Genomic DNA, 14,121 nt, shown 5'->3' with positions numbered 1-14,121 from the left:
TGATGGAGTTGATTGTCTGCTGGGCTCTGGACTGTGATCAGTAGCTTTCTTAATACAAGATGTCATAAGGTCATAAGTGGCAGCTTCTCAAGATTACTTCTGACCTTTATCAGACCAGGTGCTTAAGATAATGAAAAGCTTTATGAGCCAATTCCTGTTGACTTTAAAGAGTAGTTGTATTGACTCTATAACTTGCTTTAGTAAAGCAGGCAGGCTTTGGTGATATAACCCATTACCAGTCCCTTCAGTTAATTCTTCATGTTAGACAAATAATTAAAAATGTTGACATACTTTCATTTGAACACCGATTGATTGTACACCCTTAAGGCCTGTGTCAGGGAAATGCACACCTGCTCTATTGTGTGAAATTAATGAAGATTCACACAACTGTGTTTGACCTGATTTGCTCCCAGCATCATTTAATGCCAAAAAAGGGCTGTGTAGTTTTGAAATATTAATGATAGTTTCTGTAAAATACAACTGAAAAATAAAATTAATTCAGCCACAAATAAATTTTAAACACGGTTTTTGGTAGAATAATAACAAATATTAGATGGTTTGCTTAAGTGTTCTGGTTTTTCAAATAATTTTTCTGCATTGCTTGCTGCTGCTACTGGATGTAGTTACAATATTTATAAACATGCTCTCAGTAAGTTGTAGGATTTTAAAATATTGTTGCACCTGAAATCATGTGATGTAGAAAGGCAAGAGGATACAGTATAGTATTGACACATCAGGAAAATCATGTGTGGTTATTTTTAAAGATGTGTTGATATAAAAGAGCCAGTCTGGCTATGCTAGAAGAAGGATGGGGAGACTGGATATGCTTTTAATTAGGCTGCAACTTTGTTCTTAAAGTATTTGGGAGTACCTGGCGAATAAAATTGTACACTACAGGTAATTTCATGATGATTTCCCTATACTTTAGGGCTACCATCATACCTCTTCCTGTTCCATTCTAGTTCCAGCCATCTTGATGATGGGACCCTACCAACCCTTCATGTAATGGTTAAGAGCACCAAGAGGAGGGAGGGGTTTGACTCCCTGTTTTAGGAGCCCCAAATTCCCCTTTTCCCTCTCCTTTAAAGTATACCTCCTTTAAATCCTTTACCTATCAGTTTTTATCTGATCCATGTCCATTCCCACTGGTGTACCTACATGCATCTGCCACAGGGAAGTGCCAGCAATTAGCTTGGTTGCCTCCATGCCATAGCCAGTCAAGTTCCCAGACATTTACTGGTGTCTTGTTTAATGTCAGCCAAAAATATCTCCACTCCTCAGTTGGAAAGAGGGATCCCAATCTCTCTGAATAACTCTCGTGCTCCATAGGCTATGTCTGGATGAGGAACTGCCAATCACCACTGACTACATATAATCTTGGCCACCTCCCTGTCCTACCCTTGTTGACCTTTGGGGGCTCCTCATCATACTTTGTGTTGCAACATGTCTGACCAAATAATTTGGACTCCTGGAAAAAGTTCTAGCCATCATCCCCAAGTCCCTCTTAGTTTTGAGCATCAAGTCTACCCCTTTGCACATTCCCAAATTTTTGTCCCCAAGATGAACCACAGTCGCATCCAGTGCCTGCTTGTGGGCCACCACAGAGTATAAAATGGGAATCAGCTGGTCCCATAGCATGCCCATCCTGCCAGCCAGCTCTGGATTGCTTTGTCACTGAGGCTTATCTGTGAACCTCCAGGCAACCCAGAAATCTGCATATGTGCCCAGTAGACAATACTGTGCCCGCAGATCCACAACACCATCTACTTAGCCTGACTGCATGTGTCTGACAGGAAACATGAGAAAATTATACCTGATTCCCAACCTGTGGTCTCATGTACAACCTATATGCATTAGTGTGCCGATGCCCAATTGCTTGAATTTCCCCAGACCCAGCTGTGTTGCTACCCTGATGCAGAATGAGTGGGAACCAAAGTCATGGAGGACTGGAAGCCCCAACCTCATCAGCCCCGATCTGAACATTGTAACTAACTGATAAGTTGTTAGGAGGCTTGTGTCCATGAATAAAGTGGTCTTATTTAATATATGCCCTCACAGGTCAGATCCTGACATCGCTGCCTTCTTGAAGCATAATGTATTTACCCCAGCCTCCCTGATCTGTCTTTGACAGCCTCAAGGCTCAATCCATCAATTCCAAAGCCCTTCCTGAAGTATCCCTCTGTAACCCAACCCCTAGTTCGCTGATCCTAAAAGCCCCAAATATGCTATGAGGAATGCAGCCCTGAACAAGGCCGCCTCTTGTCCACAATGACATGTGCTTGAGAATTTGCACCAAATCACTAAGCCTTTTAACAGTGATGGAACAATGTGTATCACCTGTAAGGGCTATGCTTTGTAACTGCCCCATTATAGACCTCCAAACTAAAAACCTGCTGCAAGGATCAGGGTAACCAATAGGCTTACTGACAACTGTAAGAACCAATAGGCAACTGGGAGATGGTTGATGGCAGTCTCTGTGTTGCCAGCGACACTGTGTGTTGAAACACCTGGTCCTCTGGAATCAGCCACATCATGGACAGGCCACCCTCTTCTGAAATGGGACAAAATCATTAAAACTTCTGTCATAGTTCTTAAATGTTCATGATGCCGCCAGTCTCTGCACTATACTGAATGGCATCAGATATCAGGGTTCCGGAGTGTTAGCAGCATCCGTTTGGGTCTGTTGCATCATTAACGAAGCTGCCCTGTGGGTATGGCAGGGTATCAGTCGATACTCGTCTAGGGCTTTCTTAGGGACTAAGCCCAGGGGAGACACCCACAAGTTCTTTATAGGTAAATGATTGAATGGCCCGGCTGTTCTACTAGCCTTCAGTTCTTGTGCAATCTTTTTCTGTACAGCATAACCTAACCCAACTAAGGATTTCAAATTTTTGGACATGATGTGATTTCTTTCCGCTATATAGGGGATTCTGAACCCTGAATTAAACCCTTCCCCTAAATATGTCTTATCTGTCTTGTTAAGTTAATTCCAAAGGAGAACCCTTAAAAGCCCAAGCTTAACCAGAGATGAGGCGTTTGGCCAGCCCCCCCTTTCAGCTTACTCCCCCTTTTCTGCATCTTTAACCCCAGACCCAGTTTCTGTATCTAGGGGCCTGTGGGAGGGACCTGATTTACCACCTCCCGCAATCTGTTACCATACTATAGTCTTCCCCAACCACTGATAGCACACAAATTGCTAATGTGACCTATAGCACGCTTTGCAAGCATGTCTACATTTTCAGATACTCCAAAAACACCCACCTTTGTTCAATGCCAACAAATGTCATTATTTGCATCTGGCCTCTGCCAGGATTGCTGAGGAATGAACAGACTGCTTTCCGTTTGAACACGGGCCCTCTGATGTTGCCCACTCTAACCACAACATATGATGCAGTATATCCCACCTAATCCCACCTTACATTGCAGCCTTCAACCTAAACAGTTTTGTTGTAATTAAACCATTATATTATGCCTACATGATTATATACATGTATTTGAATAAAGCTGGGATTCTGCGTCTACAACAACACCTGCATAAATTAAAAAGGAAGCTTCCCAATTTTCCTATGGCCTCGCCAACCTTGACCTCTTGATTCCAGTACATGGCTTGCCTTGTCCTGCTTACTTTTTGTTACTACCTCCCTGTGTAACAGAAAAATAATAGTTTAACTTTAAAGATATGTTAATACAAAAAGAGACAGCCATATAAGCAGTGAGTTAGCTGTTTAAATAGGTAAGTTACTGGAAAATTACTGTAATTGGTGAAATCTTAAAAGCAAAATACTTGCTAATTAAGGAATATAAAGATACTTCAAAGCAATTTCCAAAATATATTGTTGATGCTTCTTTGTTTCCTGTTTCTTTTAGTCCCTGGATGACTTAAACAAATGGACTCTACTTCTCATATCTCCTTTTATTTATTCTGATAAAATACTTGATGCAGAACATATAGCATTTGTGACTGAAAGTGTTTCTGCCCAGGCAGATGATTTACAGACTATATCTAACTCCTCAAAAAAGGTGAGTAGTTCTATTCATTTTTTTAAACGAAGTAGTTCTGACAAAGTGTGTTTTAGTAGTTTAAACTATTTAATACATTTTGAAATTAAAAAAAGGTTTATCACATGATAGGTGGATACAGAAATAGTGTGATAAGGGACAAAATATAACTTCCATCCACATTATCATACCTATCCATATTCATTAGATTTATAGCCCTGTATCTGTGTCTGGAGCAGCACTGTGTTATATTTCAGGATAAAAATCAGAGGCATTTTACTAAGACAGTTAGTTCTCAGCAATGCTCTTAAATAGGCTGGTGGATGGTAATTGTAAAAGCAATAGTTTTAAAATAGAAAGAGAGAGAGTGTCGGTAACAAACAGCTTGATAAAGCTGGCCATCTGGTTATTGTGGTCTGTTAAAGTTGTAAGGCACCTAAACACTTCAGTACTACATTTTGGGAGAAATTTGTTCCCCTCTAGGTATGGTGAAGCCATGTAACATGAATGGTAGCGCCCCACTTCATTGGTGGTGCCTTTTGGTCTGTGTGCCTTCTGCCAGTTCTGTTAGGAAAGAAGGATGGTGGTGTGATTAAAGCACATGACTAGGAATCAGGAAATTGAGGATTTGTTCTGGACTGCCACAGACTTCCAGCCTGATCTTGGGCAAGTCAGTTAGGGCTTGATTTTCAGATGTGCTGAGCAACTACAATGCTAGTTGTTGTAAATGAACTGCAGTGCTTGGTAACTCTTAAAGACTCCTTTTCATTAAGATACTTAAGCACTTGCCAAACTTTGAGCCTGTGAGAAGTCCCATTGAAGTCATTGCTAAATTTAGGCCAAAACCAGGCTCTTAATCTGTCCCTCAATTTATCTTTCTGTAAAATAGGGGTAATAGTTAACTCAATCAGTCAATTTTATTAGTTTGCATCTGACATGTCTTTTATGAATACAAACAGAGAAACATACACAATCTAAAACAACAGCAATTCCCATGTAATGCATTAAATTGTCAATCAGAACCTTATTAAAACTCTCTCTTCTTCAGCACAATGCTAAAAGGACAAAAATTGCCACCGATTAAATTACTACCAAGGACTGAGAAAATACTAAAAACATTATCTTTTTGAGATGGTGATAAAGATTATTTTTTGTAAAGACTAGGTAAAATCCAGCCTGCCATCAGAAGCTGGAAAATTCTGAAATCCAAAAGATGAGGTAGATTTTCCAGCACTCCAGATTTACATTGCCAAAAACAAAGATGTGAAGGAACTTTTCCATATCTACCTTTTATTGAAACAATTTCTAGTGCTGAAATTTGGCCTCTGAACCAAACTTTGGCCTCAAAAAACATCTGTGGTATTACTTTAGCATTAAAAATTCTTAGCACTGGGACTGTTCTGTTCCCACCATATGAGTGTGTAAAACAGAGCACACCTTGAGCAGAGCTAAGGATCTTTTGTTTAAGCCTTTATGATGAGGGGACCAGCAGCCCAAATGATGAAACTTTATTCCTAAATAAGTAAGAGCAAAGACTTTTTCTGCAAGGTGGTTTTCTGTCTTCAACCCAATATGTGGAGGGGTCATCCCAAAATCATGACTTTGGCCTTCTTATAATTGAGAACCATATCTTGAGAATTACAATAAGAAGAAAAACGAGATAACAGGTAGAGGCCTCTTAGAGTTTGCAATAAAACAGCCTTGCCATTGGTATATAATAATGCTGGGATAGATCTACCCTTTATTTGCGATGGAGAGAAATTATCTTCCTTTAAAACATACATCACATTGTTAATATATACATTTGAAGAGAAGAGGTGCCAGAAGGCATCCTTGACATACTCCCTGAGAAGCAGAGAAAATATTAGTATGTTCAGTTTTGACTTCAGTTCTTACCCTAGCCATATTGCCTTCATGTAGATTCTCCAAAATATACTGAAGTTTTAGATGGATACCCATCTGTCACAGGTATCTGGTCTCTGTGAGTAGACTTAAGCCCTGGACTGGATCTGGTGAGTCCAATCTAGCTAAATAAAGAGGGCTAGGTTACACCTGGGTCTATAAAGGGCTACTAATAGGCAGCTGGAAGGAGAAAGGCCTGAGACAGGCTGAGCCCTGTGAGGGAAAGCCACAGTGGAGTGGAGCTAGCTCCTGTGATTGGTCCTTGGAACAATGGGCCAGGAGCTCAGGGAGTCAGTTCTCTGGCTTCTGTTCCAGGAAGGGAGCAGAGCCATCTGAGACTCGGAGGCTGCCAGGATCTGGCGTGCCAGAGATCCCTGGCAGGGTATCCCTGAAGCCTGGGGTCAAGGACAGAGTTAAGACTATTTTCTGTTTGTTTGATAACCTGTATTTAAGAAATAAACCTCCTTGAAAAGACTGGGCATAGCAATGCATGCTTTGGAGCTTGGGAGAAGCGAACAGCCAGGTGATACCATCATACTTCATTTCACTCGAAGATTGTCTTGGTTAATAGAATCAAATGCCATCTTTAGATCTATGAAAGTGGCAAGTTAGTGACCTCAACCACAGTGTAGTAATAAATAATATAGGCTAGAATAAAACAATTATCAATTCTGACTCTACCAGCCCTGAAGCTGGACTTTTATTCATGTAGTAAAGAAGCCTCCAAAGCCTATATTTTCATGTTTGGATAGTAAATATCTAGAATAAATTTTCCCTGCCATATCTAACAGATCAATAGGTCTATATGAAGCAGGATTCTTTCTGTTCTCTTTTTTAAAAAATAGGAATTATGATACTAAAATGCCAGCCTGCCAGAATCCTTCCAGTGTCATTAATGACAGTCAATAATTTAGTTGAGACTGAAGACCACCAAGCAGGAGTCTGCTGAAGGACTTCAGTGGGGAGAAGATCTTCCTCTGGAACTGTTTTCTATCATTGGGCTAAAATAAAAGATTGGATTTCACAATCTGCTGCTGAAGGCCAGAGTAGTAAATCGGAGAGAGGATTCCTCATTTCATCTAGTATAGTAGAATTAGATAAAAAAAATGCTGGTTGAGGGGAGTCATTGAAGACCTGGCCAAAATGTGCTGTCTAGGCTTTATTGTTGATATGGGGTTCCTCAAACAATCTCCAAGGCAAATGTCTACACACTACAGGACCACACATAACTGAGGGAAGGGTGGAGCAGAGCTCTCAGTCTTCAAATTGGGGCCATCCTGCTATTCTCAAAAAAGTGGGAGAGAGGACTCCTTCCCAGCTCACTCCATCTCATTTGCCGCTAAGCAATCACTGCTGTGATATTGCAGCTGTCTACAAAGTGGAGAGGGTGAGCTCCTCTCCAAATCCATCAATGCCAACCAACTCTCAACTTCAAAGTTCTGTTTAAACTTCATGAACTCCCACTAGGAAAGAGAGACTCCTTACCAATCACACCTCAGTCCAACATAGATGATATTACTATCCGCAGAGCTCCCAGGGAGGGAGATTCCTCACTGAAACTCTTGTCTCCACAGTCTTCACCTCATCCAGTAGATTCAAACCCCAAGGTTCACTGCTTTTGCCATTCCAAATCTCCAAACTCCCCAAGGTTACAGAGCATTATTACTGAATTGAGGAAGCTTCTGCTTATTCACTCAGAGCAGCACAGATTCCTAGAAGCTTCTTCACTACTTTCTGCCTGTGTGGTCTGGGCCCCTCAGATGCTGCTCTCTCTTTACCCCTATGGGCAGCTCCTCCTTCCTGACGGTGAGCTCATCGGTAATGGGTGGGTTCGCTTTACTTCCCATCCTCCTAACTAGTGGCTCCTGGGCCTCAATCAACACCAGGATCTGGCACAGTGGTTTAAGGCAGGCTACCACACACCAGGGCTCCTGTCTCCAGTCAGGCTTCCACTCTAATGCCCTTTATGAGATAGATGAGTAAAGTATTGAAGCTAATTTTGTAATGTTTATAACATGCTTTGAGGTCCTCCAGGGCTAGAAGACACTAAAATATAAAGTAATAGTATTAGAAATGTGACAGAGACAATATCCTGTGATAAAGAAAAACCTTATGGAATTAAGATAAACTTTATTGAATTAGGTTAAATATCTTTGGAGTCCATTGTGTTAAAAATGCAGTTGCGTACGTGTTATTTTAGAGTTTTATGTAATTCTTTTAAGGGGAGGGGAATGCTAATATAATTCTGCTGGTTATCAGCCCTTTGAAGCCAAACCCTGGGGAGATTTGCATACACTAGTTCAAACTGGATTCTATAGGGACCAACAGACAAAAAATGTATTTTTGGATAAATAGCCTAGTTTTAAACAGGTTCAGGACCTTCTTCCTGATCCAGCAAACAGGACACCTGGTCAATGGAGGGCCTCACTCTTTAGGGAAGGGTTTGGAAAGAATGGGCCTACTGAGGTCCCCTAAAACTCTATGCTAATGTTGAGCTTAAGCAGTGATGAACTTGAAAACACAAGAAAACCCATTGAATAGCGGTTTGAAGGACTGCTCCTGCCAGAGCCCATGTTAGGGTTGGAGTAAACTCTGGTAAACTTATTAGCATGTATGTAGGGTCTCTTACTGGCTTTAATATGTTTTCTCTGTAGTGCTTTTATCTTAAAAATAAAATAGGCTTGAAACTGATGTAGATCTTGGGTCTTTTGTGTGTTAGAATTTTTCTGCTTTTGATAGGGAGATTTTTCAAAAGTTTATAAAATGACTTGCTGACTAATTTAATCCAAGTGGCTTACTTTTTGCTTCTTGCCTCTGAATTCTTTATGTAATTTTTGTATTTGAAAGGCATGTCAGTGGTGTATTTAAGTGTTAGAGCAAGTGAAGAGCTTTATCTGTAGAATACAATGCTTTCCATGCTGCTTACTATAGGAAATCCTTTAGTGTGTGCTACCCAAAATTTCCAAAGCTCTGATCTCTGGGAAGGAAGTATTTGTTCCACTCTTCTTTCTTCTCAAAACTGTTTAGAAGTGCTCTTGTTTACCTTTGTCAAGACTGAATGGAAGTTACGTAGCACCTGATACTTTGTACAAGACATGACCCTTCTTTGATAAGGTTGTTTTGGGTGTAATTGAGCGTATGTACTGACATTCTTAGCCACAGAGGATGCACTATGTGCAGAAATGTGAGTTGGAATTGGGAACTCTATCTGGGATGTATTATTCCAGGGTAAAATTGATTGCAGTGGTTACTTTTGTTTTTTGGTTTTTTTTAAAGACAACATGATTTTAAGGAAACTGATTTTGATAATGATATATTCAGTGATCTCCCTTGGGATACAGATTTTTTTTTTTTTAAAGGTCAATCCTTTTTGAACTGATGTTTGTCACCCAGTGTTTGAATTGCGCTAACTTTATTATTTATGTGTAAGTTAATATTCTCTGTGTCATATCACCTTTGTTTAGTAACGCATGTTCATGGAATTGGATTTTTTAATTGATCTCTCTTTAGAATGGGAAAATATGCTGTTGTTTATCTTCTTAGGTTGTAAAGTGGTCAGACTGTTGTTCACCGTTGGCCTATAAACCTGGAGACCCTTATAAACTAATTGCTGAAGCAAGTGTGGATAACTTCAGTAACCTTGGAATAGCATTCATGGAAGACAGACTGCAGATGGATAATGGAATGGTGCCACGGAAGATTGTTTGTAAGTATCTTCACTTCAGTTTTAATGAAGTATCTTAATGTTTCACTTATTCTAAGTCTTCTAATGAGTTCAGTGCATCTATACACAAAAATATATGCTTTTACTTTGGCATAGGAATAATCGTTTCACTGTCATCAGAGGCAGTCTCATTTTAAAGGGCAGGTGTATTTTAAATTTAATGCCAAATATGCGAATCTTTAAAAATGTATTTCGACTGCTGTTTCTGACGTTTTTTATTTTGCATTTGTAATATGTGTTATTAGAATGATAGCTGAAAAAAGGAGTTGAATGTCTTTAATTGAAACTGTATGTAAATTTTTTTCTTATTCCAGTTATTACTGCTTCATAAACAAACAGATAGTTAATGCCACCATTACCGTAATAAGCTTTAATTTTTGCAGAGTCCCAGAGTATCCCAGGTGCTACTATATAAGTCTCTAGAAAGGTGGCTCAGGGCAGGGGGTTGGGGCGCAGGAGGGGTGCGGGGTGTACGAGTTGCCCTTCTCTGCATTTTTTCCAATTTTAATATATCTTTTTGAGATGATGTGACCAGAACTGCATACAGTAATCAAAGTGTGGGCATACTAAGGACATTTATAGAGACATTATGATATTTTCTGTCTGATTATATATCCCTTTCCTAATGGTTCCTAACCGTTAGTTTTTTTGGCTGTCACATGCACATTGAGCAGATGTAGATAGTTCTCTGAAAACTATAATTCCAAGACCTTTCTTGAGTGGTAACCACTAATATAGACCCCATCATTTTGTATATATTATTGGCATTGTGTTTTCCAGCATGCATTACTTTGCATTTATCAACATTGAATTTCATCTGTCATTATTTTGCCCAGTCATCCAGTTTTGTGAGATCCTGTGACAAAATACACTCCTGTATTCACACCCTACGCTCTGCTGTAATTATCTTTGTACAAAGTATGCCTTGTTAAGGTATCATTTGAGAACTCATCGTTTTCTGGTCATTATTGTCCTGGTAAAATATGTGTGGCAGTATGGTATGGGAAGTTATAAGATTTCCCTACATGGTGGTGGTAACACGTGTTCCAAATCCCACTGCTCTGCCCAAACAGAATTTAGAAAACATGTCTTTCTTAAACGTAGGAATGTGTGCTCTTCTTCTTAATTTGCATTTAACAGTAAACCGTGTTATCAGGCAGAAAAGGAAGACAAAGGACATTCAAACAGGTGAAAAAGCCAGTAGGAAATATCCTTCCACATAGACTCTTTGGCTCCAGGTATTTACCTGGAAATGTTTTTCAGGAGGGGGACTGAAACTATAAAAGGAAGGGACAAGCACCCCAAGGTACCCCCCCGCTCTCTCTCTGTTCATTGCATTTGCTACACCTGAAGAGACAAACAGTGGTTGGACTCTGAGGAAGAGATCCTTTCCTGAGAGTTTGGTCAGTAATCTGCTGGAGCATGTGGTGAAAAAGTTTGCTTTGGAAGTAAGAGAGTTTCTTAAGTAGATACCAGTAAGCATTTTATCTTTATTTTTCTTGTAATCATTTCTGACTTTTATGCATTATTACTTGTAGTTAATAAACTGGTTTTACTGCTTTATCTAATCCAGTTTGTTCAAATTAAAATAGCTGGGTAACTCCATGTGAGGTAACAAGTTGTATGTGCATGTTATTCCCTTAAAGGAATAATGGACTCAGTATATTTGCCCTGTCCAGGAGAGGTCTGGGCAGCACAGGACGTACATTTCTGGGGGAAAATCTGAGACTGGGAGTATGTGGTGGTCACCTGCTGGTAAATTTTAAGGCTGGTAAGTGCCAAGATGTGGCTGGCTGACTGCCGCACCAGCAGACATAGCTGGGAGTGCCTACATGCTGGAGGCTGTTTGTGAGCAGCAAGGCATAGTAAAGGATATCACAGGTTACAGGGCAGGGGTGACACAGCTACTCGTTAGTCTGGATTGTATCCTGGCATGTCACAGATCCCTTTGTATCTCTTTGCTGTCATCTTTGGATTTAACTATTTTGAGTAATTTTGTGTTGTCTGAAAACTTTGTCACCTCATTTTTTTTACCCCCTTTTTCAGATCATTTATGAATATGTTGAACAGTACAGTTCCCAGCACAGATCCTTGGGCACCCTGCTGTTTATTTCTCTCCACTGTGAAAACTGACTATTTATTCCTACCTTTTGTTTCCTATCCTTTAACCAGTTAGGGATCAATGAGAGGACCTCTTTGCTTAAGAGCCTTAAGTGCTCTCTAACTGCTAGATACACTCTCCTAGGGATTTACAAAATAAACTTACTCTTTGTTTCAGGAGATGTAGGTCTTAGTGTCTAAAAACAGGAAATTTTTTAGTAATGTAAGTCAGTGGCGCCCAACCTTTCCAGCCTTCTGTACCTCTTTCAGGAGTCTGATTTGTCTTTTGTACCCCCAAGTTTCACCTCACTTAAAAATTATTTGCTTACAAAATCAGACATCAAAATACAAGTGTCACAGCACTTTATTACTGAAAAATTGCTTACTTTCTCATTTTTACCATATAGTTATAAACTACATCAACTGGAATATAAATATTATATTTACATTTCTGTGTGTAGTATATAGAGCAGTATAAACATATCATCTGTATGAAATTTTAGTTTGTACTGAGTTTTAGTGCTTTTCATGTAGACTGTTTGTAAAACTAGTCAAATATCTAGATGAGTTGATGTACTCCCTAAAAGACCTCCGTTTACCCTCAGGGGTATGTGTACCTCTGGTTGAGAACAACTAGTGTAAGTGATTTATCGGGAAGCTAAATCTAATGCCAAAGTGCATACTAGGGGTAGTGACATTCAACATTGCTATTTTTATACAGCTTTTAACTTTTCCTTTGAAATCTCTCAGCTGTCCATTTACAGGAATCTGCTCTAAAGGAGCTCGAGCGGATGGTTGCACCTACTGAAGAGAAGAATAGCACTAATAGTGCGCACATGGATGAATTGACCCCTGCTCCTCCATTTGAAGCTGCAACTAAACAAGTATCAGTGTCAGCTGATTCTACAGGAGGAGTGGACCAGGAGGTGAGAGAAGAGAAATCCAGGCTGGAGAAAAGAAGTGAGCGTCATGATGAGCCTAACAGCCTATCTGAAAGAGAAACAAGTACTGGTAAACATCACCACCTGCACCTTTCCAGCTGCCACGAATGCTTTGAACTTGAAAACAGCACCATTGAGTCAGTCAGATATGCTTCATCAGAAAACATTCCAGAACTTCCTGATGATTGCAGTGCTAGCATGGAAGAAGTTACTGATGACTGTCTGGCAAGAGAACTAAGAAGGATAAACCTCACTGGGAAGCCTCCCAATGTCTTAATTTATGTGGGCTCTGACCCTATGAAAATCAAATTTGAGAAGATAAAATCAGTGCTCAAGGAGTGCATTGATACAGACAGCTACACCATCTACCAGCTGGCTGAGGAACAAGTTCTGAAAGCTCCCTGGCTTGATAACTCGTTATTGTTGGTTATCGCCACAGAGGAACCCATTTCAAAGGACAATCACAAACAGTTCCTGACCTACTTGTCAAAAGGTGGGAAGATTTTAGGGCTTTCTGCCTCTTTTACCTTTGGCAGTATACAGATAAGGAGCAAAAGTGAACAGAAGAAGACCATCCAAGAATTAGTGTTCTATAAAGCAGATAACAGTGAAGTTAAATTAAACCTTCTGACCAGTGGCAGTGTTTTTGAGCAAAAGGTTAAAGAAAATCTCAGCCCAGTGAAGTCGTTGAGTCACTTAAATAATGCAGATAAAGATATGATTGTTGTTCACCTGCCATATGGAGATCATGGAGAAGCCATTCTGTGTCAGGTACTGTCTGTAAGAAGACTTAAGTTGTTTATTGCATAGTATAATATGCTTATTATGGTGTGCTCCTAGATTTCAACTGACTTAAATTATAAGTTCATTTTTGATTCCTCTCTAAAGTCCACAAACAGGAATACCTGCCTCAAATTTGATAGGCTAGGCAAAGGACTGAGGCAGAATTTTTCTTAGTTTGAAGTTATTTGTACAGAGGATTCCTGAATTATGGGACTCAAGTCATTAGAGTAGGAAAATAACATTTTGTCCATTTGTAGCAAAATAAAAGCAGGAGGGAGATGATGATGTAGTTTACTGGGCTCATCTTGTTGAGTTCTGATGCAGAGAACCAAATGGAACAGAAATGCAAGAATATAAACCTTAGAAATGGGCAATCTTTACCCTTATTTTAATTATAGGACAGACCTTTCTTTCAAGACTCAAGACTTATGTATAGATGTTTATTTTTCTGGTAATATAAGTCATCTTGCAATTACTCACTTCGGAAAATTTCATCAGGGCTTTTCCAAGGTGCTTTCCCCTCACCAGGGCTCCACAGGATATACAGATGACACATTCCTTTTGAACTCACTTTGCCAAACGCAAATCTCAACATTCCTTGTTTATGGTAGCTGTCAGATTCGCCCTTAGCAGTTATTAATCTGTCATCTTCCCATTGTCCGAGACCAATGC

General features: G+C 39.8%; 1 protein-coding gene across 1 annotated transcript in view; it reads left to right on the top strand.

Moving 5' to 3' along the window:
• The window catches only part of HLCS (holocarboxylase synthetase), a 205,285-nt gene that overhangs the window by 7,846 nt on the left and 183,318 nt on the right, over window positions 1–14,121 (top strand). Inside the window, exons 2-4 of the mRNA XM_050929180.1 lie at window positions 3,868–4,020; window positions 9,445–9,607; window positions 12,476–13,437. Of these exons, the coding sequence (XP_050785137.1) occupies window positions 9,556–9,607; window positions 12,476–13,437 (1,014 nt within the window). The 5' untranslated portion in view covers window positions 3,868–4,020; window positions 9,445–9,555. The remainder of the gene's footprint in view (window positions 1–3,867; window positions 4,021–9,444; window positions 9,608–12,475; window positions 13,438–14,121) is intronic.

The sequence above is a fragment of the Gopherus flavomarginatus genome, chromosome 1 (assembly GCF_025201925.1).
Source record: "Gopherus flavomarginatus isolate rGopFla2 chromosome 1, rGopFla2.mat.asm, whole genome shotgun sequence".
Taxonomy (NCBI): Eukaryota; Metazoa; Chordata; order Testudines; family Testudinidae; genus Gopherus; species Gopherus flavomarginatus.
The sequence above is the reverse complement of the archived record's forward strand: the minus strand, read 5'-3'. Positions and strand labels throughout refer to the sequence as shown.